Source organism: Peromyscus eremicus, chromosome 2 (genome assembly GCF_949786415.1).
Source record: "Peromyscus eremicus chromosome 2, PerEre_H2_v1, whole genome shotgun sequence".
Classification (NCBI taxonomy): domain Eukaryota; kingdom Metazoa; phylum Chordata; class Mammalia; order Rodentia; family Cricetidae; genus Peromyscus; species Peromyscus eremicus.
This window is the reverse complement of record NC_081417.1, coordinates 41,087,503-41,115,077: the sequence shown is the minus strand read 5'-3', so window position 1 is coordinate 41,115,077 and position 27,575 is coordinate 41,087,503. Positions and strand designations below refer to the sequence as shown.

Here is a 27,575-nt window from a genome sequence, read left to right as displayed (position 1 = left end):
CTAAACTTCATTGTGCAAGCATTCCGTGAAAGAGAAGCCAGGTTTTTATTTGATAAGGTGTTGTCAGAGAGATTTTACATACTTCCAAAATGGAAAGAAAAGGCTTATAGTATTTTATTCTTAGAATTGTCCCCCTTCTATCTTCATTTCTTTTATACTAAAGCTAGCACTTGGTTCTCAATTTGCTCTAGAATTAAAAAAAAAAAAAACAACCAACTTTCCATACACTTATAAATATTCAGTCTTTAAACCTCATTTGCTATACTTAGTTCACATGCCTTCAAGCATTTGTCTCCCAATTCCCACTGAATAAATGCGTACTAATGAGAACTAGAGCGAGCTGCTGAGGCAAAGCTGGGTGACTGGGGTCTGGCCTGCCACCAGCTTGTGATAGGCGGGCAAATTGAGTTAAAATGAAAAGTCTTGTCAGCTAAAATTCAACATGGTAGCCAAACAGCAAGCTGTCAATCATCCATCCAAAACAAGGGACTATAGGTAATAAAAGGTCACCGTGAATCATTAGTGCACACTTGGCTTACATATGGAAGTTAATTTTAATTAAACATGATCTCTATCTGTAAATGTTTTATAAAACTTACTGTGCATAATGGATTGATAATTTATGCAAACATTTAGCAGGTAATGGGACCCTCTAATTATTAGACTGTATTGTAGAAAAATGACTATCGAGAATGCAAATATTTGGAGGATAAATTTTCACCAGGCATTGCAAGGTGCCAACAGTCCTAGCTGTGGTTAAGATAAGGCTGCTTGTATAACTGCTAAGAACTGAGTTTTACTGACTACCATTACCATCTACAAGACAACTGGGTCACAAAATTTTGATGATGCACTCACAATTCTGAGTCTGCGCTGCCCTGTTTACCCGGCTAGGAAAAAAAAATGAGTTTCTTTTTTAAGATAGAAAACTAATATGCCGGGCGTTGGTGGCGCACGCCTTTAATCCCAGCACTCGGGAGGCAGAGGCAGGCGGATCTCTGTGAGTTCGAGGCCAGCCTGGTCTCTAAAGTGAGTTCCAGGAAAGGCACAAAGCTACACAGAGAAACCCTGTCTCGAAAAAACAAAAACAAAAACAAAAAAAACAAAAACAAAAACAAAAACAAAAAACAACAAGAAAACTAATATGATTAAAAGTCCCTTCTAAGTAAAGAGCTGAGCATGTGTCAAGCTGTGGTGTTTTACAATCCAACTGGAGGGAAAAAGACAAGTGAAGGGAATGACTGGGAGGAAAAGGCACATCCGCTTTGTCTTTGGAATAATTCAGAAATGATTCCCATTTGCAGATTTTAAGTGCCAAAGCATATCATGATAATCAATAAAGCTAGCTACAGTGCAAACACAGATAAGCACGTGCAGCTTTCTGCCTCATACTTAGGCCATGTCTGTGTATGTGGAATGAATGTACTGTGACACGGCTGGACTGTTAATTTGGGTCATCTTAATGATTGGTGCAGGCTGGCGTGCCGTCTGATTAGCCATGGTGATCAGTGGATAGCAGCAATGGCAGAAGTGAAATGAGCAGCCAGCCCCACTGTGGTCACTAGGGCTGAACACATGCATGGTCTTAAAAAGCAAATGGCTAGGAAAGGGGAAGGGATGGCCATGAAAATGGTCTTCTCCGGAAGATGAGATGAAATGCAGCTCAGCTGAGGGTGCACGTGCGCACGCTTGGGTGTCTTTATATAGCTCTTCTAGACAGATGAGAAAGTAAGTAAGAAATTGTGATAATTAATATATAATTTGAAGGCAAATCATAAATTTTTGGATCAACAATGGTGTATTTGAATAAAATTAAAAATAAACCCGAAATGGTACAAATGCCTATCTTCACACTGCATTGCAGAAAAAGGCTTTGGTTTGTGTTATTTATGGTTTCTGCTGTATATTTATACACATGTAAGTTAAACATTCATATGCTCAATAAAATTTTGTTAAGGTCTTAACTCTTCTCAAAGCACGGGCACACTGGCTGGAGGAAAGAAATGCAACATGTGGATTTGACCTATACTCATGCAGCAAGGAATTCAAAATTGAAAAATACACATAAGCAAGAGGCTTCTAAGATAGTACTTCAAAGTGTTTCCTTATTCATTCATTCATTCATTCATTCTCTCTCTCTCTCTCTCTCTCTCTCTCTCTCTCTCTCTCTCTCTCTCTCTCTCTGTGTGTGTGTGTGTGTGTGGTGCAGAGCTGACCAAATGTGCATGTATGTGAAGGTCCACCTCATGGAACACAGGGTGGAATTCAGGTTGTCAGGGTTGATGGCAGGTGCCTTTATCAGCTGAGCCCATTCATTGGTCCCCAAGCTACTAGATACTGAATACTTTAGATACTGAATACTTTACTTCTTAAATTGACAAAGACTGTGAACTTTGGCAACATGTAGGCTTTGCGGAACAACTCCATTGGTTTAGTCAGCACATGCATTATCTATCAGTTAACTGTTAAGAAAGTTCTTAACTCTTAGCATCTTGATTTTGCAGTTTTCTTCTCATTGTATTTTTTTTTTTTTGAGATGTAAGGGGTGGGACTCAGAGACTTGCTCATGCTAAGCAAGTGCTCAGCCCCTGAGTTACATCCATAGTTCAAACAAGTTTTGCATGGATTAATATCAAGTAATTTGTGTGTATGTGTGGTGCTAGGGATTGAGCCCAAGGCCTTGCACATGCTGGGTAACTTCTTGTCATTTTATCCTTCCTTCCTTCCTTCCTTCCTTCCCTCCTTCCTTCCTTCCTTCCTTCCCCCTTCCCTTTCCCTCCCTTCCCTTCCCTTCCCTTCCCTTCCCTTCCCTTCCCTTCCCTTCCCTTCCCTTCCCTTCCCTTCCCTTCCCTTCCCTTCCTTTACTCCATTTCTTGGACAGGGTCTGCCTTTCTAGTCCAAGCAGGCCTTAACTCATGATCTTCCTGCCTTGCCTCACCAGCTCTAAGATTACAGCCCATATCACATGCTTGACTGATAAGCACAGTTTCTGAGTATATAACTCCAATGACAGTTTTCTGAAAGCAATTTTAGAAGAAAGGTATTTTTTCACATTGAAATCAAGTTTTCTTCCCTTAAATTTCAACCTTTGTAAAACATTCAGGCAGAAAATCTAATCCTTCTTCCAACCTTTAACAACCCCTTAAATACATATACATATTTTATCATTTTCTTGTTGTGTAGGGGTGCTGCTGGGTATCAAATCCAGGCCTTTGTGCACACTAGGCAATCACTCTACCATTGAGCTGTATCCCAGCCTATAGTAATCATTTTGCACTTTGTGTCAGAGATGGTATGACATCAGCCTTTGGACATGCTTGGTAAATTTGGAGAGTCGATATAATCCTCACAACGTACCAGAAGTACAAGCACTGGCTGAGTTGGGGAAGCAGAGAGGGGCTTTCATTCTCTATGCCCTGGACACCATACTTCTATCAATGTTTCTCTTGTGGAAGCTGATGAGGAGCAGAGATTTGAAATAATTTAACCACTTCTTTGAAGCTCTCTCATATCGCAGAGATTCCCAGCTTCTCTGGCTGCCTGTTAGACTCACCCAGGATTGGCTAAAAAGATAACGTCTCCATCCCAGATCAATGTGATCAGAACCACAACATTAACTAAAACCTTTAAATGAGGGCTGCTGAACCTTGGCCACGTATTAGAACCACCTGGGGAGCTTTTAAAACCAGCAACCCTCACTCCAGAACAAAAGCAGACTCTCTGGGGACAGGACCAGGGTTGAGTGTTTTTAAAACTCTCCAGATGATTCCAATGAACAATCAAGTTGAGAGCTGTGGCTTGAAGCCGGGTTTTGCTAAGAAGCCCCATCCCGTTCTGTCCTGGTTTACTTTTAACACTCATGTGGTGGATTTACTTTAATTGGCATTAAAGTTACCCTCCAGTCAGCTTGTGTTTCCCTTTCTGAATCTTTTAGCTTTGCATTAAAATGCAAAATTGATAAATGTTGAACTCAGTGTTTTTCATTGATGTTTCCCTAATATTACACATAAAACTTTACTGTCTACTGTCTGCTTTTGAAGTACTCTTTCTCAGGATTCCCCTTCAGGAGACTAGGGATGTCCTGTAGTCAGAAAGCATTTGCCTAGCATATGCAGAAGCCCTGGGCCCTATCCCCAATATGGTAAAAAAGAGAAGAAAATAATTCCTAACTTGAAAGGAAATGCATTCCTTCTCTGTTTCCTCACAAGAATGTTTTGGTAAACTTCACAACTCTCCTAATTATCTAAATTTCTAATTTTTCAACTACACAGTTATTTTATAATATTTAATGCTGTATTTATATCTGAGTGGTACGTATCAGATAAAAATAGTGGCCTTTTTCTAATAATTTTGCCTGAGGTGACAGTGATTAATTACCATCAGGTATTAAAGTCAATTTAATCATTTTTTCTTGGTTTACTACTGTTTAGATTCATGGTTGATATTTGATTCTGTTTCTGGAACTTTCTATCCAGTGATCAAATGAAAAATAATAAGAAAGTTAAAATAGCACTACCACAATGTCTGGCATTTGTTCAAATAATTGTTAATAGTTTTAGGGTAGAAATATAGCTTGGAGGTAGAACACTTCATTAGCATTGGTTTAATCCCTTGTACCATCATCAACAACTCATTATTATCCTATCATCTTTTCCTGAAGTTAAAACCTCTGTCAGTGTCAAGACTTGGCTTCCCTTTCCATATCTTGTTGACATACATACTGTGGTAGCTAGCTTGGATTAATTTAGATATAAAGAAATTCTCTCCTCTCAGTGGGGACAATGAAAAAGAATCTTGAATTAGAGATATCTCACAAGAAAGATATAGTGATGGTCATAAAATGCAAATGAAAACTCTGTCTCTGTCATTCTGAGAATATTCTCATTTGTAAAGAGAATGAAAAGATGCAACACCAGCCATAATCCCTCAGTGCACCTTGGTGAAAACCACATGATAACTGTAAACTACTTTGAAAGACTTAAATAACTCATATTTTTAACATAGACTTATTATTATTATTTTGTTACAGCATCTTTAATTTTTCAACTAGCCCTTCTGTTTGGGTTTCTCTATCTCCCCATCCCAACTACTCACAAGAAATAGGTTTACACTCTGGCCTGGGAGGCAGGTCGCTTATCTGCAGATCTTCACTTCTCCTTCAGCTCCTCCAGCTTTGTAGCAAAACACCTGCTACAGACTCCCTTCCCATACCTCCACCTCTAGTGGACCCCACAGAATTACGCCTCCAAACTTCTTTTTCACTACTCCTTGCTTTATCCCAGCTTACCTCCAACAGAAATTGCCTGGAAACCCACAGGCCACTCTAACCAGTAAAGCAGGTAGGATAATAGTAGATCTTTACATGACCCCCCATTCCTCCAAGTCCAACCTCCCAGTCTCATCACCAACTCTGTAGCAGACCTTCTGCTGTGGCCTCTCCTAATTATCCTTCCCATCTCCAGGGGGTTAAGCAGATCCTAGTAGAACACCTCATTTTCCTCCAACCTTTAGATCCATTCCTAAGTGTTAGCACTCAATACCTAGAAACCCATTTTACTTGGACCCATAGTGACCACACCAATCAGGATCCCAGAAGAATTTTCTACCAGGCAACAGACAGCCACCACACTCTCCTTAGAACCAGAGAAGGCAAGAGAAACCAAGAAACAAATCAGCCAGCCAATGAAGACAAAACCAGGTATCAGCACCTAGAATTATAGTCTTCTTAATCCCATATGCCTAGATGCCAGTGTAAAAACACAACCAATAATAGCCAGGAAAGTATGTCTTCACTACAGCCCAGCAACCCTTACAGACCAGGCTCTGAGTATTGTATCATAGCTGAAAGACAAGAAAAAGACCCTTGGAGGTCCTTAAAGAGTAAATGAACAAATACTTAAAGAAATCTATGAAAACACAAACAGTGGAAGGAAATGAGTAAAACAGATCAAGACCTGAAAATGGAAATAGAATCAATAACAAAAACTGAAACTGGAGGAAATCTGGAAATAAAAAGTGTAGGAACTCTAAGGGGAAGCTCAGAGGTAAGCCTCACCAAAGAATACAAGAAATGAAAGATGAAAGAGAGAATCCCAGGCATTGATGACACATAGAAGGTATGGATACCTCAGGGAAAAAAACTGGCAAAAACATCCAGGAAATCTGTAACACTATGAAAAGACCAAATCTAAGAAAAATAGGAATAGAGGACGGAGATGAAACCCAGGTCAAAGGCACAGAAAACATTTTCAACAAAATCATAAAAGAAAATTTCCCTCACCTAAAGAAGGAGATTCCTATCAAGGTACAGGAAGCAAATAGTACAAAACAACAAATAGACTAGACCAGAAAAGGAAGTCCCTTTGGCATTTTAGAAACAAAATATACAGAGCAAAGAAAGAATATTAAAAGTGGCAAGGGAAAGAGTAACATATAGGCAGGCCTATTAGAATTATACCTGACTTCTTAATAAAGATTCTAAAAGCCAGAAGAGCCTGGACAGATGTGCTACAGACACTAAAAGACCACAGCTGCCAGTCCAGACTACTATACCCAGCAATACTTTCAATAACTGTAGATGGAGAAAATAAGACATTCCACGATAAAAAATAAATTTAAATAATATCTATCTACAAACCTAGCACTCCAGAAGGTACTAGAGAGAAAACTCCAACCTAAAGAGGTTAACTGCACTGAAGAAAACACAGGAAACATATTTCCAGAATGGCAAATCAAAAGAGAGGACACACAAACATACTCACATTCACACACCCACACATCCCATAACAAAATAACAGGAATCAACAAAGACTGCTCACTAGTATCTCTCAACATCAATGGTCTGGAATCCCCCAATAAAAAGACATAGACTAACAGAATGGATGTGAATACAGTATCTACCTTCTGCTACATCCAAGAAATATGCCTCAACATCAAGGATAGCCATTACCTCAGAGTAGAAGGATGGAAAAGGATACTGCAAGCAAATGGACCTAAGAAGCAAGCTGTTATAACCATTTTTATATCCGACAAAATAAGACTTCAAACCAAAACTCATCAGAAGCAATAGGGAAGGACACTACATACTCATCAAAGGAAAGAATCCTCCAAGAGGACATATCAATTTTTAACATCTATGCCCAAAGCACAAGGGTCAAAAGTTTGTAAAAGATATACTACTACAGGTTAAATCACATATTGACCCTTACACAATTGATAGTGGGAGACTTCAATACTCAGCTCTCACTAATGGACAGGTTATCCAGACAAAAACTAAACAGAGAAATGTTGGAGCTAATTAGACACCATAAACTAAACGGACCTAACAGATATTTACAGAATATTTTATCCAAACACAAAAGAATATACCTTCTTCTCAGCACCTCAAGGAACTTTCTAAAAAACTGAGCACCTACTGGGACACAAAACAAGTCTCAACAGACACAAGAAAATTTAAATAAAAACCTATATCTTATTTGACCACCACGGTAAAGGATCCTTTAATCCTGGATATCAACAACAACAGAAAACTTATAAACTCAGGGCAACTGAACAACTCACTACTAAGTGAAAAGTGGATCAATACAGAAATAAAGAAAAAAATTGAAGACATTTTAAAATTGAATAAAAATGAGTACACAACATACCCAAACTTTTGGAACACAGTGAAGGCAGTTCTCAGAAGCAAGTTCATAGCACTAAATGTCTACTTAAATACAATAACAACAAACTTGGAGAGACCTCATATTAGTAACTTAACAGTACACCTGAAAGGTCTAAAACAATAAGAAAAAGATCATACCCAGAAGAAGTAGACAGCAAGAAATAATCAAACTCAGGACTGAACTCAATAAAATAGTAACAAACAAACCAACAAAACAATGAATCAATGAAACAAAGAGTTGGCTCTTTGAGAAAACCAATAAGATTGATAAACTCTTATCCAAATTAACTAAAAGGAGGAGAAAGATTTTCCAAATTATCAAAATGAGAAGTGAAAAGGGAGACACAACAACAGATACTGAAGAAATCCAGAGAATCATAAGGAAATACTTTGAAATCCCATACTCCACCCAATTGGAAAATGTAAAAGAAATGGATAATTTTCTCAATACACATTACTTACCAAAGTTAGATAAATATCAGATAAGCAAGTTAAACAGATCTATAACCCTCACTGATATAGAAGCAGTCATTAAAAGTCTCCCAATCGAAAAAAAAAAAAAAAAAACCAAGCCGAGAGTCAAATGGTTTTAATGCAGAATTCTACCAGATTTTGAAAGAAGAGTTAATGCCAATACTCATCAAATTATTCCACAAAAGAGAAACAGAAGAATCATTGCCCAACTAATTTAAGAGTACAGTTACCCTGATACCCAAATCATGTAAAGACCCCCACAAAAGAAAGAAAATTACAGACCAATTTCCTTTGTAAAATAGATTCAAAAATCCTCAACAAATCACAAACTGAATCCAAGAACACATCAAAAAGATCATGCATCATGATCAAGTAGGTTTCATCCTAGAGATGCAGGGATGATTCATCATATGTACATAGATAAATATAATCCATCACATGAACAAACCAAAAGGAAAAACCTAAAAGATCATCTCATTATATACAGGAAAGCCTTCAATAAAATCCAATACCCTTTCGAGATAAAAGTCCTGGGGGAGACTAGAGATACAAAATAAAGGCAATTTACAACAAGCTCACAGCCAACATCCACTTAAAAAGAGTGGATGATCAAAGCATTCCCACTAAAATCATCAGAAAGACAAGGTTGTCCACTCTTTTCATACCTACCAGATGTAGTACTTGAAGTCTTAGCTAGAGCAGTAAGACAACTGAAGGAGATTAAAAGGATACAAACTGGAAAGGAAGAAGTCAAGGTATGTATAAGTGACACTAAAAATCCCACTAGGAACTCCTACAGCTAATAAACACTTTCAGTACAGCAGTAGGACACAAGATTAACTAAAAACAAACAAACAAACATCCACAAGAAGAACAAAAAACAAAACATAACAAAATGGTAGCCCTCCTATATACAAATGACAAATAGACCTTGAAAAAAAAATCATGGGAATAACACTTCTCACAATAGCCCCAAGTGATATAAAATATGGATAACTCTAACCAAGCAGGTGAAAGACTAGAATGACAAAAACTTTAAAACACTGAAGAAAGAACTGAAGATATCAGAAGATCGAAAGATCTCCTGTGCCTGGGGATTAGTAGGATTAATACAGTAAAATTGGCTATCCTACTAAAAGCAATCTACAGATTCAATGCAATCCCATTCAAAATTCCAACACAATTCTTCACAGAACTTTAAAGGACAATATTCAATTTCATATGGAAAAACAAAAAACCCAGGATCGCTAAAACAACCCTGAACAATAAAAGAACTGCTGGAGCTATCACCATCCCTGATTTCAAGTTGTACTCCAGAGCTAAAGTAATAAAAACATCATTCCTTTTGCATAAAAAAACAGATGTTGTTAATCAATGAAATTGAATTGCAGACCCAGACATAAATCTACACACCTTTGGACACCTGATTTTTGATAAAGAAGCCAGAAATACACAATGTAAAAAAGACAGCATCTTCAACAAATGGTGCTGGTCTACCTGGATATCTTCATGTAGAATAAGGCAAATAGATTCATACATATCACCCAGCAGAAAACTCAATTCAAAATGGATCAAAGACATTAACATAAAACCAGACACACTGAACCTGATAGAAGAGAAAATGGGAGATACCTTTGACACATTGGCACTGGCTAAACAGAACACTAATAGCAAAGACATTAAGATTGACAATTAATTAATGGGACTTCATAAACCTAAAAAGCTTCTGTAAGGTAAAGGACACCATCAGGAGGACAAAATGGCAGCTTACAGAATGGGAAAAAAATTTTGGTAACTCCACATCTGATAGAGGGATAATATCCAAATATATAAAGAACTCAAGAAACTAGATATCAACAAACACAAACATTCCAATTAAAAGTGGGATACAGATCTAAACAGACAGCTTTTAGCAGAGGAATCTTAAATGGCTAAGAAACACTTAAAGAAATGTCAAACATCCTTATCCTTCATGAAAATGCAAATCAAAACTACATTGAGATCCCGTCTTATACCTGTCAGAATGGCTAAGATCAATAACACAAGTGACAGCTCACGCTGTCTAGGATGTAGAGCAAGGAGAACACCCCTCCATTGCTGGTGGGAATTCAAAATCATACAGCCACTGTATAAATCAATATGATGGTTCTTCAGAAAATTGGGATTCAATCAACATCAAGATCCAGCTATACCATATACTGGATATGCTGGACATATACACAAAGGATGCCCCATCCTACCACAAGGACACTTGCTCAACTATGTTCATAGCAGTGTTATTCATAATGGCAAGAAATTGGAACCTGAAGGGGCCTAGATGTCCCTCAACCAAAGAACTGATAAAGAAAATTTGGTATATTTGCATAATGGAGTATTTCTCAGCTGCTAGAAAAAAAGTGACATCATGAAATTTGTAAGGAAATGGATGAAACTAGAAAAAAAATCACCCTGAGATGGGCAACTCAGACTCAGAAAGGCAAACATATGTACTCACTTACAAGTGGATATTACCTGTTAAGTGAAGGATAATCACACTGCAATCTACAGATCCAAAGAAGTTAGATAAAGAGGAGAGGCCTGAGGAGTATTTAAGGATCTCCTTGGGAAGGGGAAATAGAACAGATTTTGTGAGTGGACTAGAGGCAGGTGGGGATGGGAACAGGAGGGATCAGGTTGAGGAGGGAGGGATGGAGGGAGAGAATATGGGGAGAGACCACTGGAATAGGTGGGCACCTAATGGATGGTGTGGAAACCTAGTGCAGTGGAAACTTCCTGGAACCTATGAGGGTGACTCTACCAAGGACTCTTATTAAGGGAGGATACAGAGCCTGAACTGGTCATCTTCTTTAACCATGCTGGGCTCCCAGTGGTGGAACTGGGACATCAAATCAGCCACAAAACCTAAGACCCACAACCTGTCCTGTCTGCAAGATGCACCGGGACAATGGTGGTTTGTGGAAGTGGCCAACCAATGACTGGTATCACTTGAAATCCAAGCCACAAGAGCAAGCCCGTGTTAGACACAGCACGGATGGCCAGGAACCAGAAGCTGGATGGTTCAGAGACTTAGGGTGGAATCAAACAGGACTGACAAAAAAAAAAAAAAAAAAAAAGAAGAAATGATCTACCACAATTATCAACAGAGAGGCTTCTTCTTCCAGTAGCTGATTGGAGCAGATGCAGAGACCCACAGCCAACCATTAGGCAGAGCTCAGGGAACCCAACAGAAGAAAGGGAGGAAGAACTGTAGGAGCCAGAGGGGTTAAGGACACAGGAGGACACAGTCCACCAAATCACCTAAGCAAGGCTCATAGTGGCATACAGAGATTGAAGCTGCAACCATGGAGCCTGCATGGGTCTGAGCCCTCTGCATACATACTGTGGTTGTTTCTCTTGGGGTTTTTATTGGGTTGGGGGTATCACTGACTCTTTTGCCTGATCTTGGGACCCTTTTCTTCCTATTGGGTTGCCTTATCCAGCCTTGATATGAGAGTTTGTGCCTAGTCTCTTTTTGTGTCTTGTTATGCTGTGTTCAGTTGATATCCCTAGGAGGCCTGCTCTTTTCTGAAGGGAAATGGAGGAGCAGTAGATATAAGGGAGAGGGGAGGTGGGAGGGGCAATTCGGAGGAGGGAGGAAGGGGAAGCTGTGGTTGGGATGTATTGTATAAGAAAAGAATAAAGAAAATGATAACAGCAACAATAATAACAATAACAAAATGTAGCAACATAATGATTCTTCATGACATTCTGCTCTACTCATCAAAGTGCAGTGCTCAGCCATCACCAGAGAAGCTTCCTCTGGCAGCACATGGGAGCAAATACAGAGACCCACTGCCTGGCATTATGCACAGAACACTCAGTCCTAACTGGTGTGCTTCTATCAACTCCCTCCCCTTAGAGGTCAGGGAACCCCAAAGAAGAGGAGACAGAAAGAATACAAGAGGCAGAGGGGATAGTGGACACCCAGAAACCTAGGGCCTCTGAATCAAAAGGATAGACCCAGATGTGAACTCACAGAGACTGAGGCAGCACACAGGGCCTAAACGGGTCTGTACCAGGTCCTCTGTGTGTATTTTACGGCTTCCAATTTAGTGAATTTCATGGGATTCCTGAGTGTGCAAATGAATGGGTCTCTGTTTTTTGTGCCTTCTCTTGAGCTCTTTTCTTTGTTTTTGTTTATTTATTTGTGTTTTGTTTTTGTTTTTGTCCAATGTGTTAGTCTTTGTTTTATCTTATTTTATGTTTATCCATTAGAAACTTCTTTGTTTTCTAGTGAAAAACACAGAGAGAGTGGATCCACATGGGAGGGGATGTGGGGAATAACTGGGAGGAGTGAAGGGAGGGAAAACTATAATCATGATATATTATGTGAGGAAAAACATCTATTTTTAAGAAAAGATTAAGGTGAAAATAAATAAATATTAATAATCTGTAAGAATAAATTGTAGTAAACAAAAACTATAGTAGTCAATTTTAGGAGTTTATACACCCAAGATTTTACAGTTTATACCACCTACCAAGTGTTTGAGGAACATACTTTTTAGCTATTATTTAAATGTTCCATTGTAACAAAAAAAGACTATGTAGCCAACTTAATTATCTTTTAATTTTTGCCTACCTACAAGTATTTCATTGACTACATACTGTAGCTGGAGAGCTTTTCTCTCCGGGTCCCACAAAGTCCCACCAGTCCTGGAGCCCACTTATAAAATAAACACACAGACTCTTACATTATTTAAACTGTTTGGCCATTAGCTCAGGCCTATCATTGTCTAGCTCTTACTCTTATATCTAGCCCATTTCTATTAATCTTTACTTTGCCATGTGGCTCGTGGCTTACCGGTACTTTATATCTTCCTTGTCCTGGCGGTGGCTCCAGGCAGTCTCTCCTATCCTTCCTCCTTCCTCAATTCTCCTCTCTATTAGTCCCGCCTATACTTCCTGTCTGGCTATTGACCAATCAGTGTTTATTTACATATAGCGATATCCACAGCAACATACCATGATTTGAAATTTAAAAAAAAGAAATAGACTTACAATTATTTAGTAAAACTCTGGTGACTAGCACTGTAAGCTTATGGTGCAGAAGTTGTATGGTGTGTCATTGATCCATCCAAGTTTGATCTAATCTGACCGAACCTTTTATTTTATGAAAGAATATATAAATATTCTTTCCCAGAAGGTAATGACCTTTATCATGAGTTCTTTTAATAAATGACACTGACCTCTACTGGTCACCTGGGCCACAGGGTACCCATCTAGCTATGGAAAGCACTGCTTTAGCATAGGTTAAGATTTTGTTTCTGACATTAGGTAGAGAGAGAGCCCAAATTGGAGAACTCCATGGGGTCCTTCCCCTTGGAGCTCAGAAAAGCCCTAGGAACAACAGAAGGAAGAACTGTAGGAGCCAGAGTAGTTGAGGATACCAGGAAAACACAGCCCACAGAGTCAATTAAGCAGTGCTTATAGGGGTTCATAGACTGAAGTGACAATCACAGAGCCTGACTGGTCTATGCCAGATCCTCTACATATATGTTTGGTTGTGTAGCTTAGGGTTTTTGTGGGACTCCTAACAGTGGAAATGGGGGTGTTTCTGACTCTTTTCCCTGCTCTTGAGACCCTTTTTACTACACTGGGTTACCCCACACAGCCCTGATATAAGGGCTTGTGCCTAGTCTTAGAGTGTTCAGTTGATATCCCTGGGAGGCCTGCTCTTTTCTGAAGGGAAATGGAGGAGGAATGAATCTGGGGGAGAGGTGAGGTTCCAGGTAACTGGGGGGAGTAGAGGGAGAGGAAACTTCGGTCAGGATTTAATGTATGAGAATAATAATAGTAATAAAAGATTTTGTTGTTTTTGTTCATTGGTTAAGCATGGAAGAGGCGCAAATTTATGAGGGCTCCAAGGATGAGAGTCCCTAAGTCTAGCGGTGAACTTACATGGACCTGAATTACAACTTATCTCTTCTGGTCAAATAAACCCGAGCATTTCTTTCTTAATACTGTACTTTAAAAACAATCTTTTATTTCAATGACAAACAGCTACTATAAATAGAGAGTTGCTGAATTTCAAGCAAACTGTGAAAAGGAATAATTATGTACAGAATACAAACATATTCTTTGGAGTTCATTTGCATTATTTCCTGATCATCTCATTCTTAAAATGAAAGGGTAGTTACCTGGATATATGGAAAATGCAACTTAGATCTCCATAGAAACCAAATCAACTCAGAAAACACTACTATTCCAAGTATCGGCAACTACCCATATTTTACCTAAATTTTGTTTGTTAGTTCCCTAAGAGTTCTGAAATAAAAAGAAAAGAACATTAGCATTTTGATAATGATGGATAATATTCTTCCTCAAAACAAACATGGAATTCCTTTGATAATTCACAGTACAGGTGACACAACTTTCATAATTGATTGCAGTATAAGTCACAGTGACTGCTGTTGCCCTGGCCACAGGGATCCACCTTTGTAACACTTGGGCTATCTTATTAGTGCCAAGTAGTTAACTGTGATTAAAACTATTAGGACCTAATATCTCAGAATTTGCCAAGGGGGGGGGGAGGAAGGGAGGAATGGAGGGAGGGAGGATATATTTTATGCATTAAAAACTTGAGGTCAAAACAGGGTAAAATTAAGGGTCTTATTAAGTCAAATAGCTGAGGAAATAGAAAGTTTACCAACGATGTATTTGTCCAAAGAAACTGAAAGTACTATATCCCCAAGAATATGATAGGATGAGATATGAATACAGAGGGAATTGCCATGTATTGGTACAGATTTTAATTTTAGGAATATCAGTTCACTACATGATGGTAACAAGCAGCCTGCTTAAACCCAGGAAATAGAAATGCAGTTGCTGCATTTCAAGGGCTCATGTCCAGTGGAAGGCTGACTGAGTCAAGGAGAAACATAAAAAGGGAGGCGGAGGCAGGAGGGAGAAAAAGCAAAACAACCAGTTCCCACGGGCCTCGGACATATCAGAAATAATGTTCACCTTTATTTGCTAAATCAGTAATATTTTTTAAAGTACCAATGTTTAAAAGTCTATAGCTGTTTTTTCCCTTCCACTTCCCTGCTTCCCCACTTCCTCACACCCCTCCCTCCCTTCTTTCCATTCTTTCTTTGCCTCACTCTTTATTTGCGTAATTAAACCATTAGCCCACAATGAAAGGATTTTAACTTAAGCACCATATACTCCAAACCATATAAAATACCACGACCTGTGCTTGAAAATGTAGACGCCATTTTAAGGAAGAGTAAGTACTTTTTGCCCACAAGCTGCCCCTCAAATATTTTCCTGTTCAGCCGTGGAATCCTTTTCTTGTCAAGATAGGACAGCAGTGTTTGGGAAGCATCAGCAGGCCAACAGATGCTTAGAATCAAATGACTTAATAGGCATACACATTTTTTCCCCAAATAATTGCAAAGCTTTGGTTTAGCCCTTTGCATACCTTGCATAGTTAATTAGCTAGGCTTTAATGTTTACATGCAATGAGAGTATCTACAGCTATAAACTACATAATTTATAATTGATGTAAATGGGTGTTATTATGTCAATTAGGCAGCTGTGTCCTCCACCTCTTGGTAAACAGCTATGAGTGATAAACTGAGTTTGCAGAGAGCTACCTTCTTCTCTTCATAACAGATAAAAATAAATTACCCAGGCAGACCAAGCTGTCCAATTGTTCTCTGGTGAAGTGGATGGAAAGTCCAGGCCCTTTCTTTTGACCTGTTGACTGCAGGAAGCTGTCAATTTCGTCACGCAGTGCTTCCATGGCTTCTGGGTGCCGAAGAAGATAATACATTGCCCAGAACGTAGTTGGAATGGTGTTTGCCAGAGAGGCCCAGAGAAAGCCAAGATGATGTGCTGGGAGAAAATAAGTGAAAAGGAAGATTAATAGCGTTTATTACACTGATTAGATTTGCAGTGTGCTAATTAAAAGATGTTAGGACACAGACCCAGCCAAGGATCAGTGCATGCTAATGAGAACCAATAGGCTTCTGAAGTCTAATTTTCTGCTTAATGAGAATAGTTTAAAATGTAATGTGTGTTGGGGGGGCAGGAAGGTGGGGGATGAGATAAGGGGAGTAAATGCCGCTTAGTTATACTCTTTCTCATTATCATCATTAAGTATCTTGTTTTACCACCTCAGCAAAAAAAAAAAAAAATCAATTATCACAGAGGGTTGTTTCAGAATAAAACATTTTATCACTAGCCAATTAGAAAGAGCATAAAAATTTTCAAGGTCGCCATTTTTCTTTTTATCTCAAAGGTCTTCTGTAAATTATTTTATTTTAGTGAGTAATCATTCAGAACTTTCTTACCTCCTATTTCAAAGTCTTCACGCCTATAGTGTTTCTCCAGTATATCTTGCCTTTCCCGAACAATTTCTGAACATCCGTGCATCTGAGCTAGTTTTTCTGATGAGAGGCATTTTGTAAGCTTCTTCTGCATAGATTTCACATTTCTTAAAAGCTGAATGGGTATATCAGATACTAAGTATGGGAACATATCATCAAATTTTAAAAAATCATCTCTTAGTTCACTGATAATTTTTTTCCTGTCACCAGCAAGAACTTTTCCATATATAGTTGTAAACGTGGCCTCAAATACCAGTGAGCTACAGAATGGAAACAGTCTTGTCGTTTTCCAATCTGTGCTTTTTAGTAGTTGGGGCTCAAGTATTTCTTTTAGTTCTTGGATCATGCTTCCTAGGAGACTGTCTAAAGCTTTGCCTTGTAACAGCAGGTAAGCTCTGTGAATGTCGTCATTAAGGTCATCATTAGTTGGCAGCTTCTTGATGGAGAAGGCTTTCGCTGATAACTTTCTGCTGAACATCCCGAAACTTAATTGTTTGGAGTTTTTCATTAGGAGATGGTACTGGAAAGGGTTCAGAACAAACGTAATGTACTTCCCTTAAAAAAAAAAATGGTTTATTTGTTAGCAAGACAAAACACATATCTGAAGTCTGAAAATATTTAAATCAAAATTAGAGACTTTCTTTACTAAGAAGTTAATAGTTTTATTACACCAATTTAACAGACATCCATCCCACTCAAAGGCCTACTCTGCACCCTTTGAAAATGAAGGATGATGTGAAACACCCCTGGAAGCTAGAAGGTAAATTTCTTGAAGATCTAAACTTCATCGCTCACTAGGGCCTGTCTCTCAACACTGGCAAAAACTTTGGAGAGTTCCTTGCCGAACCCCTGCACTCATCAGCTGAGAGAACCAGGGACTGCTGAGAAGCGAAGTCTTCACAGCAAGGTCTTTGCCTTGCACCTTGCTTATCCTCACTCAGCTCTGGTCTCTCACTGCAATGCTGCTTTAAGATTCCTTCTGACTAGGACTATTTTATGCAACCGTAACAGTTAACGAGCATCTTCTTCTTAAAAACACACACTGCATTTGGATAACCCTTCAGTGTTCTTGTTCAGCAATTAGTGTCTGTACTCAATTCTCTCTCTCTCTCTCTCTCTCTCTCTCTCTCTCTCTCTCTCTCTCTCTCTCTCTCTCTCTCTGTGTGTGTGTGTGTGTGTGTGTGTATAGCTTTCTTAGATGAAAAACTTTCCCTTGTGATTTATGGTAATTCCAAATGTGTTTGCAAAACTCAATCAGATTGGTATACGACATTTTAGATAAAGAATCATTGTCAACCAAATCCTAGAGACAGTATAAATGTGTTTTTATTTGGCAATTTAAAAAATACAGCTTAAGTGTTAAATATATATGTGAATATATATGATGTGATTCATTTTCATTTTCCTTACAGTGATTTTTATTCACTCCATTTCCCCTTGATTCATTTCACAGGGAAAGGCAAGACAGAAGTGAGGGAGAGCCTGAAGTTAGCTGCTCATTCTGGTTGGATACAGCACTGCCTTCTACAAAGGAAGCAGAGTTTTGTTCTCATTCATTCTTTGTTTTGCCTCAGGAACAGCAAAAAGGACCACATTGGATTTGGGCACTTTAAATCACTTGCTTTACCACTATAACTTAATTAAAATGGCCAGCATCTGCCTGACAAATAATCAGGGATGCAGGAGTCAATTTTCTCATTTTTCAAAAGAGATAATTTTAGGCAAAGCTGTGTATTTTCACAGGTGATGATTCATGCATCCTTCTTCCCAAATGAAGGAGTTTTGTTAAATATTAATAGGATGCTTTTAAATTAATATCTAAAGTTCAGAGAGTACACACCAGGTTTAATTTGTATCACAATTTTGGGGAAATATTTTGAATTTTTTTAATCATTTTTTTTTACGTTCATCTAAATCCAAAGAGAAAAAAAAATGTATCAGTCCAGGCACTATCAGCCATTACAGCTTGGCCTTTGAAGTAGAGACCAGATAAATACCGATTTCTGCTCTGTCTCCAAGTCATTAGAAATAGACACATTCTTATTACTTCTCTCTCTCTCTCTCTCTCTCTCTCTCTCTCTCTCTCTCTCTCTCTCTCTTTAATTTTCTCCCTTCCTCTTTAACTTCCCCCTATCAGAAGAAAATATCAGGTTCATTTCAAGTAAAAATATAAACAGGGAAAGTGAAATAATTGGTTCAAGTCAGCAAACAAATTTAACATATTGTAAAAATTGATCACGTGTGTGCTGTCTCGTGTGCAGGTGCACAAGTGCTATGGGTGTGCATGTGCCAGAGTGTGCCTGTGAAAGCCAGAGGATAACTTTGGGAAGTTGGTTTTCACCTTTCACCTTGTTGCTTCTGCTATTGGGCTATATACCCAAGGCTGATGGGCCAGTGAGCTTCCAGGCAATTTTCTCTTCTTTGCCTCTCATTGTGTGTGTGTGTGTGTGTGTGTGTGTGTGTGTGTGTGTGTGTGTGTGTGTGTTGGAATGTTGTGATTACAGATGTGCACAACTGTATCCAGATTCTTAAGTGGATCTGGGGATCCTACTCAGTGATGCTTCTGTGCCTACAACTTTTACCCTTTGAACCAGGCGCCTATTAATACATTCATTAAAAAAAAAAAAAAAACTAGTTGTTTGTCTTAGGTTGTGTGTGTGTGTGCACATGTCTGCTGTAGGTGTGTTGTGTGGGTGTGTGCGTGTATTTTTGCAAGTACATGTTCACATGGAGCACAGAAACAAACACTAGCTGTCTTCCTCAACCACTCTCCATCTTATGTTTTGAGACAAGATCTCTCACTGGATCTGGGGCACATCGACTCAGGGAGGCTGGCTGGCCAGTGAGCTCCAAGGAATCTGCTTGTCTCCACACACTTACATACACACTCCTCCATCACTGGCTTTTGTGCTGGTGCAGGGGATCCAAAATCAGGTTCTTATTCTTGTGAAATTAACTGGCATGGTACCAACTGAACATTCTCAAGTCTTTGTAGTGAGTTCTTTTAAAGGACCATCATGGAGAAGTTCAAAGTAAGTTTCCTCTCTAGGGTCTGCACCTTTTCTTCTTTATTCCAATTTTAATTTTCTTCCCCAACAAGACATCACTTTCTTGCCTTTTACCTTCACCCCTTCTGAAGGACACATGGATGGCTTCAGAACTGGATGTTTTGGTTTTCTGATTTTACTTTTCAAGTTGGTTTGGAAGTACCAATAACCCTGGAGATTTTAGCTGGCTTTCCAACTTTTAATCTTCAGCATAAACAATTTAAGCTAAGTTTTCCAAAATTAATATTAATTTAAACCATCTGTCCACCATCTGCTAATGTGAGATGCAAAACCAGAGTTTCTTTGTGTTCCGTAATCAGACAGTTAGGAAAATACATATACATTTATAAAATGAATTTAAATTTCCTAACAAAGAAATTTTTCTGAAAAGTTATCTTGAAGGCTATGAATGCTCAGAGAGAAATTAACTTTTGCTCAGTGTGATTTTATGTAAGTGAATGCCAAGTGTCAATAGACATGTGCCTAGTTCATAGAGATTCCAATGTAAAACAATACCCTCTGCCATGTTTTGAAAAGAGGAAAATGCTGTCAGAGTGGATATAAAATATTGATTTCAAGAATTTTAGAGTTTTCATTTGTCTAAAATGTAAATGTCAAAATGAGGCCCATGTCTGAAAAAATACAGTATAAAATAATTTTTCTGCCCATTACATTTGAAATTGGGCCAACAACTTTAATATCTCCCTTGCCAATTATTTCATTTTTCTTCCCTTTTGTGGAGCAGACTGTGACTATTAATCCCAGCATTCTTAGATAAGCCATCAATGCTTTGCCAACCCAATACTCCTTTTTCTTTCTTTATATTATTTCCTTGTGAAGCTAGTGCTCCATAATTCAAACTAGTTTGATAAATATGTTTTTGAACAGATACCTAAATCACCTTGAAGTTTTATACACAAGAAGTCTAGCTTTTAGATAATAAGTGAGTTTTGCTGTTTTCATGTAGGACTTGGTATCAAGGAGGCATTGGCCTGGAAATTCAAGTCAATTGTTCAGTCAATAAAATATAAAAAAAAATGATTTCAAATAAATTTTCTAAAATTATAGGATTTTAATCTCCTTATGTAGGAAATTCTCCAGCAATTTTGAGTTGAATGTCTCCCTGTAAGCATCAGTTGGGAAGCTGAACAGGTAGCCAGCTTTTTATTTGCCGAGAATGACCACCATTGTGTATCTCCTCCCCCTTATTAGGGAGATTTATCTAGCAGTTGACAATGATGTACAGTAGAGCTTCTCTGGGGTGACACTCAGGGAAAGTGATTCCATTGCACTAACACACAAAACCAATTAGAAAACTATTTCTGGGGCAGGTCCCGAATGTATGTGGTTTCCCATAGAAAGCTGTACCTTTCCATTTCTTTATTAAGGTGACAGTTGTATCCCATGGGACTTTGGGGGATGGCAATTATTTGTGCGTCCTGCAGAAAACATACACTCACTAGAGACACATGACATGGATAAGGGTGGACGACTTTGTCCTTCATTTTTTAAAATATTTTTTAATATCACATTTTTTAATATCACAAACTGATCATCAAAACCATGTATTCACAGACCTTTTCAATAGGGATGTATTCAAACTAATGCAGGGGGAGTGGGAGATGGCAGCAGAACTATTCAGTGGTGGCTGTTTATTACTGAGTTCACAGGCATAATGATGGCTAACTTATTTAGGCAGTCAGTGTTTAAGTCAGTATAAGGCTTCTTAGAATTCAAGATTAAGATATCATATGTGAGCATGGATTGATTGCTTTTGTTTATTTTGTTTGTATGTGTTTATGTGTGCATATGTGCTTGTAAACAATAGAGGTTAACTGCAGTTATTGTTCCTCAGGTGCTACCCACCTTCCTTTGCTTAAGAAAGGGTCTCTTACCAGGACCTATGGTTGGCTGCCTGGGATCAGCTAATTGGACAGGGAGCCCATAAATCCCTTTGTCTCTTCCTTCCCAGAATTGGGGTTGTAAGTGCATAGCCCCACATGCAAGAACTTTCCAACTGACCTATTTTCCCAGGCTTCCTCCTTTATAAAATAAAGTTTTGTTTGTTTTTTACAGGATGTTGCTGGCTGGTCTCAAACTCAAGACTGTTTTGCCTAAATCTCCCAAGTGCTGAATAAAACTATCCAAATAGTCTACAAGTTTTTGTTGAATCATTTTAGGCAACTTTTGTATAAGGTCTTAAAAGAGAAAGCTGGAAGGTCTAATAATTTTTGTACTGCTCATTGGAAATTTGAGATACATTTTTAAAGTTATTTTTCAAAAAAGCTTTGCTTTGCAGCTTTGGTTTAGCCCCAAGTGCAGCTGGAAATGAAGCACTGGGTACATCCTCTTTATGTACCTAATAAAATTTCATCAGCTCTAAGATGTTAGAGATTTTCCCCATCAAACATTTGTTATGAATAAAATAGCACTGATCTCTGAACTATATTGAGAGTCATAACAGAAAAAGAAGGAGATGGACAGGCAAACCAGTGGTAAATAAACTCTTGTGGTATGAATTACACTGAGCAGATGTACTGAGGATAACTGGGCCCCAGGGAAGGAGTTCCAAAGGTTGGGTGATATGTCCAGGAAAGGATCTGAAGAGGAAGTGATGTGCAAGAGGGACTCAAAAGTCAGTCAAGAGCAGAGTTCTGGCAGAAAGAAGTGCAAGAAGGACCAAGGCACAAAGGCATGGTATGTGTGAAGCAATGTTCCAGCAATAAGGCATGTTAATGAGACTGTAAGCACAAGATAGTAAGAAGGGATGGAAGTGGACTGGATAGAAGTCTTGGGAAGATCATATTAAATATTACAATTCTTTCTAAGATGCATGATAGTTTTCATTTCCCTTTTTCTGAAATTACAGTTCGTGCAATTATCATTGGAAGAAATTTGTCAGCTGTTAGGGGAAAGAGTAAGTTGTAATAAAACAAATGTTGCCTGTTCCTGAATCAAATAAAACTAACCTCGTGAATGAGTCAATCAAGTTGGATCTCCATCCTTTAATTACTCAAATGGTACATTTACATGGTAGTCAGTATGTGTCTGATCTTCAGCAAAGTAATTATAGGCAGAAGATAGAAGTAGTTCTTTAGGAGTAGAATAGAGAGGCTACAGGGAAAAATATAATGGTAGAAAGACGTGTAAACATAAGGTACAATAAGGACAATCAGAGTCAAAGAGGAAGCTGAAGTTTCAAGACAGTTGGAAGCAACTGGATATTTCAGAAATAAAGAAGAGATCAGGCCAGGCGGCAGTGGTGCACACCTTTAATCCCAGCACTCCAGAGGCAGAGCCTGGCGGATCTCTATGAGTCTGAAGCCAGCCTGGTCTACAGAGTGAGACCCAGGACAGACCCAGAGTGAGACACCAAAACTACACAGAGAAACCCAGTCTCAATAAACAAAAGGAAGAAAAAGAAGGAGGAGGAGGAGGAGGAGGAGGAGGAGGAGGAGGAGGAGGAGGAGAAGAAGAAGAAGAAGAAGAAGAAGAAGAAGAAGAAGAAGAAGAAGAAGAAGAGATCATTAAGGGCACTAAGAAGGACTAGTTAGGCTAATCTAACTTTGACCATGAGTAAGAGTACCATTAGGAGAACTCTAGAAGATAAGTTACTCGAGATAGCAAATGCAAGTCACTTTCTAAAAATATCTAGGAGATAGAGATAGAGATGGATATAGAAATATAGATAGAAGGATGGAAGGAAGGAGACAGGGAGGGAGGGGAGAGGAACAAGGAGAGGCAGGGTAGGAAATAAGTAGGGGATAAAGGGAGGAAGAAGGGAGGGAGAGAAGGAGGGGGAGGGAGAGATGGAAAGAAGAAAGGAGAGAGAGAATATTGAAAATCAAATGAAAGCAGGAGACATATAATATGGCTCTAAGCTAAGAACAAAATCCCAAAGTGAAGAAATCCAGGCATGAGATGAAGGCCTTGTGATGTAACAAGGAGAGTCATGGGATGGGTATGTTGTTGGGGAATATCATTTTAAAATGTGTTATTTTTGTTTATGTTGCATTTGCTTAACTCTGTGAAGCTGTGTTACTGTGGCTGTCTAAAACACCTGATGGTCTAATAAAGAACTGAACAGCCAATGGCAAGGCAGGAGAAAGAATAGGTGGGACTGGCAGGCAGCGAGGATAAATAGAAGGAGAAATCTGGAAGAAGAGCGGAGTAGAAGGAGCCAGAAAAGGAAGAGGACATCAGGGGCCAGCCACCCAGCTACACGGCAAGCCACAGAGTAAGAAACAAAGAGATGTATACAGAAATAAAGAAAGATAAAAGCCCAGAGGCAAAAGATAGATGGAATAATTTAAGTTAAGTAAAGCTGGCTAGAAACAAGCCAAGCTAAGGCCAGGCATTTATAATTAAGAATAAGTCTCTGTGTGACTTATTTGGGAGCTGGGTGGTGGGCCCCCAAAAGAGCAAAGTCCTCTAACAACAGTATGTGTTTTGTTTTTAAAGCATTTTGAAAAGTTTGAACTACACTGAACAGTTTAAATGCAAAAGTATACTCCAGACCAGTGTTTGCAAAGAAGGGGAAGAGAAATGATTATGTGGAGAATTCAGATTTTTAGAGTTGTGCAACCATTCTTTATGGTACTGTAATGGTGTGTATATGACATTATGCATCTATGAAAAGCCAAAGAATAACACAAAAAGTAGACTGGAAAGCAAATAAAGGGCCTTAAATAATGTACCCACATCAGCACATCAGTTGGAGTGAATGTGCCATACTGAGATGAGACCTTATTAGCTGGGAACTTGTGACCAAGGGAGAGTGCATATGAGTATTCTCTGAACTATCTGGTGAACTTACTTACACTCCTAAAACTGCTCTATAAAGAAATCATTCATTCAAAACACACCCTAGCTCTTTTCTTTTCAAAACACCCAAGCCAACCCAAAACAAATTGGCAAGTGAGGACAGGAGAATGATGTCTTTAGGAGGTGGGGGAGGGTCCTGTAACCAGGCTTTGTATAAGATCACTCACTGGACTAACACATGCCATTCTTTTGCAATTGCTCTACAGTGCTAGATGAATGTTCCACATTTTGCCCATGAGCAAATATGAAGACATTAAAGAGCCAGCAAGAGATTATGCCACATGCAAAGTCCTGGAGCAGAGCTTCTTACCCGAAAGCAGCACAGTGAAAGTATCACCATATTTCCTTCGAAGAGTTTTCATGAAAGCTAATGGATCCTTTTGGATCTTCAGGGTAATGCCAAGATAAGGAAGCCAACCTTTTATTAAGGGAGGTTCACCAGGCCTCCTATGAAGAGAAAAAAACAAAGAAAAATGAAATCATCCACATTTTAATGCATGCGGGTTATTTATCCAGTCTAAATCAATGGCTTGAATTGCACAGCCTCTGTCAGTTCACCTCTTCATTGATTCTTATGTCATCATCGACATGGGCTCTCGTCGTTTCTTCAGCTTGTGTGGATAGAGGGTAGGTAGTTCAGCTCCTTACTGCTGTAGAGCAACTTTTCATACCTTTTTTTCTTATAAGGATTCCACGGCTGCTAGACAGCTACGCCACAGTCCGATGTACTTACCTCTCACATGTTCAGTTTTCCATCATTGTAACACTAGACACCTGAAGGGTCTGTGGCTCAGTGGATTAGTAGGTAACCAAATCAATTCATAGAATTTATTTTGCAAAATTGTCAGTTTGGTACAATGCTGATTAAAAAAAAAGTTAATTGCCTGTTTTTTTTTTTTGTCTTTTACAGTTCACACTATAAATGTTACCTACTTAATCTAATGAGAACTGAGCTTGTTATTTTATTTTTATAATTTTTATTGTATATGTAGGTGTTTTGTCTGCACCTATGTTTGTGTACCAAGTGACTGAGGAGACCAAATGTGGCACTGGATACCCTGGAAGTAGAGTTACAGACAGTTGAGAGCCACCATGTGGGTCCTGGGAATCGAACTGGGGTCGTCTGAGAGACCACAAGTATCCTTAATCTCTGAGGTTTCTCTTTAGCAAATCCCACCAATTTAGTTTTAACTAACATTTGTGGTTGATGGTTATGTACTTGGCAAGTGTGATGGCCTATTTTAATTGTCAACTTGACACACTTGGGAAGAGGAAACCTCAATTGAGTAATTTCCTCCATCAGATTAGCCTGTGAGCGTGTCTGTGGGATGTTTTTCTTGATTGCTAAGTGATGGAAGAGGGTCTAGTCCACTGTGGGCTGTTACCTTACCCTGGGTAAGTGGCCTTGGATATTATAAGACAATTGGTTGAAACTATGCTCTAGCCAGAAGGAGGGAGAGGGAGAAGGAGAGACAGAAAGAGAGAGAAAAAGAGAGACAGAGACAGGAATGAAGAGAGAGAGAGAGAGAGAGAGAGAGAGAGAGAGAGAGAGAGAGAGAGAGAGAACGAGAGAGAGAGCGCTATAGTCTCTGCTTCAGTTCCTGCTTGAATTCCTGCCCTGATACCTCTGAACGGTGGACTGTGGCATTGGATTACAAACCAAATAACTCCTCACCCAAGTTGCATTTGGTTAGAGTTCTATCACAGCCACAGAAAGCAAACTAGTACACTAAAGTGCTGTGAGATAGGCCTAATCTAATATAGAATTAAACTACTTATAAACAATGCATCACAATTGCTGATTATTTCATTTCATAGATTCCCATACTTTACTTCATAGTAGCATGGAGTGTTCAGTTACGTGGACTTGGTCATGTAATTCCCAAATGTATGCAGAAGCACTTACATATTACCACAAATACAGGGTATGAGTTTATTAAATCTTAATAAGACTCCATTGTGTTTATGTATGCTAAAGTTTTAGGGAAATGGTGCACTATGGGAGTTAAAGGTTTTCAAAACATCTTAGTGATTTTTACAAATTAAATAGAGGTGTGCTCTTTAGAATGAACAAGTCATATTATTCACTGTGTATGTTTCCCATTCATTTGGTTGATCAAAGAGTTTAGAACCAGATGTCATCTTGGAGGCTTCAGTGTATTCTTTTTGTTTTTATGGCCAAAGGATTTCAGGTCTCAGATGTCAAGACATTTACCTAAAGATTAAGGACATGTAAGCTCTGCAGCCCCACAGTTGTGCTTTCAGCCACCCAGGAAAATAAGTCAATCCATGAACCCAATAAAAAAATCCCAGCAACATAGCTCTCTGGCTGAACTGATAGACACATGGAGTAAACAGTCTACTGCACATCTGAGAGAGCTCTTGCTGCGCTCTGGTGTTAGATGTCACATAGTTTAGCTGCCAGAGTGAAGCTCATTGTTATCAGCTGTCAATCAGGCTGGAATTACATAATCAGAGAGTGACAATAAATTAACTTGAAAAATAAATTACAGTATTGAGAATAATAAAGATGTCAGTATAGAGTGTGAGGATAGCTTGTAGGTAAAGTGCTTGCCTAGTTTGTGAGACTCTGGGTTTGATTCCTGCTACCACACACAAAAAGGAAACCCACAAAACCTTAGCATAATTTTCCTAAGTTTTATATTTTATTATCATTTTATGAAGAATTTTATTGAAATAATAAATACAACTAGGATTGATTGTTAAGTATTACTAATAAAGGTTTTTTTTTTTTTTTTTTTGGTTTTTAGAGACAGGGTTTCTCTGTGTAGTTTTGGTGCCTGTCCTGGATCTCGCTCTGTAGACCAGGCTGGCATCGAACTCACAGAGATCCATCTGTCTCTGCCTCCCAAGTGCTGGGATTAAAGGTGTGCGCATGTGCCACTGCCGCCCAGCCTCATAAATTAATTTTTAAAGATGTGAAGCATTCCTTAAAATACTATGAATTAAAGTTTCTTCTTTTTTGATCTCTGACATTAGCAAACTTATATTTCAAAATTTCTTCCAGTCATTTATTTGATAAATACAATCTGACTTAAGATAAAAATAAGACAAACAGAGTAATCTTTTTTTTTTTTTTGATCCTGGAAAGGATCAAAACAAAAATTCAAAAGGACTTCAATTTTCTGATCCATCTGTGAGACTACATGCTTCACTTTGATCAATTACAAATATTAC

At 38.7% G+C, this 27,575-nt stretch overlaps 1 protein-coding gene across 1 annotated transcript in view; it reads right to left on the bottom strand.

The window, feature by feature from the left end:
• Positions 1-27,575, bottom strand: part of LOC131903458 (cytochrome P450 7B1) — a 175,369-nt gene that overhangs the window by 15,284 nt on the left and 132,510 nt on the right. Inside the window, exons 2-4 of the mRNA XM_059254045.1 lie at positions 24,688-24,824; positions 16,471-17,061; positions 15,806-16,012 (exon numbers count right to left, since the gene is read on the bottom strand). Of these exons, the coding sequence (XP_059110028.1) occupies positions 15,806-16,012; positions 16,471-17,061; positions 24,688-24,824 (935 nt within the window). The remainder of the gene's footprint in view (positions 1-15,805; positions 16,013-16,470; positions 17,062-24,687; positions 24,825-27,575) is intronic.